A 4,327-nucleotide genomic window follows, 5' to 3' on the forward strand; every position below is an offset into this window, starting at 1 on the left:
ACCTCTTTATGCTCTTGGGAAGCAAATTTATACCTTTTGTCTAGAGAGGGAGAAACTGGCTCTAGGATTAAAAATCAAGGAAGGGTGGTAGCAGAACAACTGCTGCTGGTCAGCAAATGTCTAGTGAATGGAGTGGTAGCTTTTGGAGGTAATCTGTGCACAGAAGGAAATAAAAATGAATGGAAATTTCTTTACCATGGGATAAGAAGGAGCACTGACTTGTGCTCTAGCACACCATTTAGCAAAGCATTCACAGGTAACAGACTTGCAGCCTTTTTTGCCATTGCACTGCAATGTTTTGTTCATGTTGCCCTGAGTGATGCAGCCCTCTAATTCAGGGCATAAATCAGTTTTAACTTCTAAACACCTTTTTAAATGCAGCATGTTTGAAAAGCTTGTTTAGATGTAATGTCATCTTTTCAATGTACCAAGTACCAAATTTTCAAGAGTTCCTCCAATTCTGGCTTTTTTAATAGACAAAATAAAGGAGGTGGGATGAAACTAAAATTTGCACTTACTCCCTTTTGAGAACTTGTTCTGTCTGGGCTACTATCTGCTTCGTTAATCCCAGTGTGGAAAAGACAAGAGAATCTAGCTGGGTAGTTGGATCTTTCCTCAACTAGAGCAAGACAAAATACTCAGATCACTGGGTCACTAAGATGATCATTGTATGTGATGACCTCACTGGCACAATGTTCTTTAGAGCAATTTACAAAAAAAAAAAAAATCAAACAAAAAATCCCACATTATGAATTTTTCAGTTGTAATTACGTGTAGAGGGAACCTATTCTGACCTCCGCCAGTTTTAGAGGTTTGTTCATGCACTGAAACAAGGAATTTTAGCTCTCGTATAAAAGAAGTAGGTTTAATTGTCACATATTTCTTGGAGCTCTGAAAGCTATCATTCATTGTGGATATTTGTGATTATACAAATAAAAGGACACCTTCATTTTTCCACTATCTTTTCCTCACTTCTTCAGAGGAATTGCACCATGATCTTTCCTGTTCTCTTCATTTATTAGTTAGGTTTGTTGCAAAATTATGGTGTTTAACGGACATGTTTTATTTCTCTGAAAACAAATGAAACATTGTATGCTGATTCCGGCAGGTCCCTTGGGGTAGAGAGCAGAACTGGTGCTGCAAACCATGCTGCAATCCAGGGCACTGCTGATAGCTCTGATTCTGCTCCTTAGCACCACTCTCCCCGGTAAGTCTGAAAAGCTTTTCTGGCTGCCTGAGACAAGGCTCAGCTCTATGGGTTCTCACTTGCCTTAGAGAAGTCTAACTCATCCATAAAATAGGACTGAAGCCAAATAACACAGTTCAAGACTGTATATATATATATATATAGTGCTTGGCAGCATGAAACAAGTCGGTAGGGGCTTGGCATGAATATTGTCTGTACCTGCTGCCATGTAAGGCCTATGAACTAGATGCCCCAAAATGAGTGATGAGGTGCTACTGGGTGCTGCTCGAGCGAATTCTGGGGGAGGCTCTGAATCTCAGAATCACAAGTCTCTTCCCACTGCGCCAGGGGGAAGATATCAGAGACACAAGTGACTGGAGAAGCCTCATGGTTTTTTGCCTCCTCTTTCTCAGAAGTGCACTCAAAGTCCATTTTTGAGAGAGACCGTCGTGACTGGTTGGTCATCCCCGATGCAATTGCAGCTTACATCTATGAAACTGTGAACAAGATGTCTCCTAAAGTCGGTCAGTTCTTGGCGGATGCTGCCCAGACTCCAGTAGTTGTTGTGACCAGGTACGGAAAAATCCTCTGTGCTAACACTGCAATAGCCATGGGTGAAAAGGGAGAGGGAGGAGCGGGAAAAAAGAAGAGATTAATTCAGTGTCTATATGGGGAGATCCAATGGGAAATGAATCAGCAACCAAAGCCTGATGTGACGACAATGGGAGCGGGGTGGGACAATGTGGTTTCACGTGGAAGTGCAAGCTCTTCCCAGGGATGAACACTGAACACGACCGTGCTCGTGGGGATAGCAGGTACTGCTCTTTGTACATGGGTGGGGAGGGAGGGGGCCTCTGGCTGGTGGGGGATCAGCCTGCCTGGAAAGGTGCGGCGGTGCTGTCTGTGAGGGGCTGAGTACTGAAGGTGCTGGGAAACACTGCTGTCACTCGACGCAGATCACAGAATTGGCTCTAGCTGTGAATACATATTCCTCAAAGAAGCAGAAGGAGTTTCCTCTCAAAAGGAAAAGCATGATGACCCTAGAGTTACAGTTTCATGTAACTCATGGCAAACACACACTGCCTATTCCTGTCTGTGAGGAAAACCCCTCCAGGACTGCTGAGGAGCTCTGCACCCTCAGTGACAGGCAGTGTGATAACTACAGCAGACGGAATTACCCTCACATATTTGTGTATCTTACCACATACACTGTCGTCTCCTGCAGGAACTTCCTCATCAGAGAAACAGCTAAACTCAGTATACTGGCTGAACAGCTGATGGAAAAAATAAAGAACCTGTGGTACACAAAAGTCCTAGGCTACTAGCCAAATGAAGACAAGTCAGCGTTTCCTGGTGTGAGGTGGTAACACCCTGCAGTGTCCTTTTCCCCCCTGCCCCTACTACGGACCAAGATCAGTCAATAAGACAGAATCGATGCTCCTCTTAATGCCACTAGAGGGAACCCAGCTTCAAAGACCAAAGGATGGAAAGCATCTGCTGAAGTCTCCCCCGAAAAAAACCCCGCAGCTGGGCACGGGGAAGGCAATGAGATTGTAGAGCTCTTCTGTAGCCAAATCCTGAAAATTGATTCCTCCTGAATGGCTTGGCCATTGCTCCTCTAATAAAAAAAATGTCGGTTGTTACACTTCCTTAAGTTTCTTGTTTGTATTGACTGTTACAAAATCATACCCACCTTAGCATCCCATTCTGCTGAGAACATAGCTGTGATTCACAGGAAGTTGTTGCAGGCAATGCCAACCAACCCTGACCGTTCAGGAGCTTCTACCTAAGCTCAGGTTTTTCTTGAACGGAGGGGGCACTATCAGAGCACCTTTCAGGGTAGCCACAACATGGCAACCATAACCTCACCATTAGGAAAGGCCATGAAATTTAAGCCCTACTGATTGTGCTCCTTGGTTAGGTAAGAAGCAAGCAGGTGCACCTGTATCAAGTGTCTGAAGGTTTCAGATCATTTGGGAAAACAAGTGCCAGTAAACTGAACTGTCCATCAATCTGAGGACTTTGAAAGTGTGTTTCATCAGCCAACCAGTGAGGCTACAGAATAGCCTTTCGACAGGAGAAACGAGGGGAAAATTTCTCACTATCTTCAAGATGGAGGGTGACCAGTTTTTGAGAGGGGCACCTATGCCCAGAACTGTCTGTGAAGACCTGGGAGGTCCTTGTCAGCCCTGTGTAACTGCCTCATCTCAGATGCCCACACTGGATAAAGAAATCCATCTACTTTATCATTAAGCAAGCAGAAACAAGTAGGCAATTTGTCTGAAATCACAACAGGAGACTGCGGCAGAGGCTAAACAAAAACCCTGCTAGCCTGAGTCACGTGCACATGGGCAGAGCTACTGCTTAGGAGCTCCTACAGGTGGCAAAAGGAGATTTTCCTAATAACTGCAAAGCGACACCACTGTCTTTTAAGGTGCATCTCCATTTATTTTCCCCTCATTGGGGTCTTAAACCTAAACCTTCGTTCCGCTTCAGCATTACCCTTAACTATCTGTCAGGGCTTGAGAGCACCAGTAATGGCCCTCACCTGGGACCCTCATCCACGCACCCGATGGACCCAGGAGCCACATCTAAGCTCAGGTTCTGGGCACCCAGACCTGTGGCTGCTCCCTGCTGTCTTGGCTTACTGGTGGGTTTCCTTGCGTGGATGCTGGACCTACATTGTAGGTAGCCTCAATCTACCCTTGGCTGTGCTTCCTGGATGGACCTTGGACCTATGCTGTAGCCTTGTCTCCACGTCTGCCTCCTGCTGTCCTGTGTGGGCTCCCTGGCATGACTGATGGACCCTGTCACAGTTACTAGTGACTTTGCACTGGACTTGTGCAAAGCATTTGATACTGTCCCACATGACATCCTTGTCTCTAAATTGGAGAGACATGGATTTGATGGATGGACCACCAAATGGTGGAGAAGGGATTGGCTGGATGGTCACACTCAAGGAGCTGCTGTCAACAGCTCGATGTCCCAGTGGAGAGCAGTGAGGAGTGCTGTTCCTCAGGGCTGGGTGTTGGGACCGGCGCTGTTTAACATCTCTGTTGGTGACATGAACAGCGGGATCGAGGCACCCTCAGCAGTTTGCCGATGACACCGAGCTGTGTGGTGCGGTCGACACGCTGGAGG

General features: G+C 46.2%; 1 protein-coding gene across 1 annotated transcript; it reads left to right on the forward strand.

Moving 5' to 3' along the window:
- Positions 1-1,131: 1,131 nt before the first annotated feature.
- On the forward strand, positions 1,132-2,831 carry LOC141940055 (apovitellenin-1). Its single transcript, XM_074860825.1, has 3 exons — positions 1,132-1,207; positions 1,600-1,759; positions 2,412-2,831. Exons 1-3 carry the CDS (start codon positions 1,147-1,149, stop codon positions 2,509-2,511), a joined length of 321 nt encoding a protein of 106 aa, XP_074716926.1. The 5' UTR covers positions 1,132-1,146; the 3' UTR covers positions 2,512-2,831.
- The last annotated feature ends 1,496 nt before the right edge of the window (positions 2,832-4,327 follow it).

This window comes from Strix uralensis, chromosome 2 (genome assembly GCF_047716275.1).
Source record: "Strix uralensis isolate ZFMK-TIS-50842 chromosome 2, bStrUra1, whole genome shotgun sequence".
Taxonomy (NCBI): domain Eukaryota; kingdom Metazoa; phylum Chordata; class Aves; order Strigiformes; family Strigidae; genus Strix; species Strix uralensis.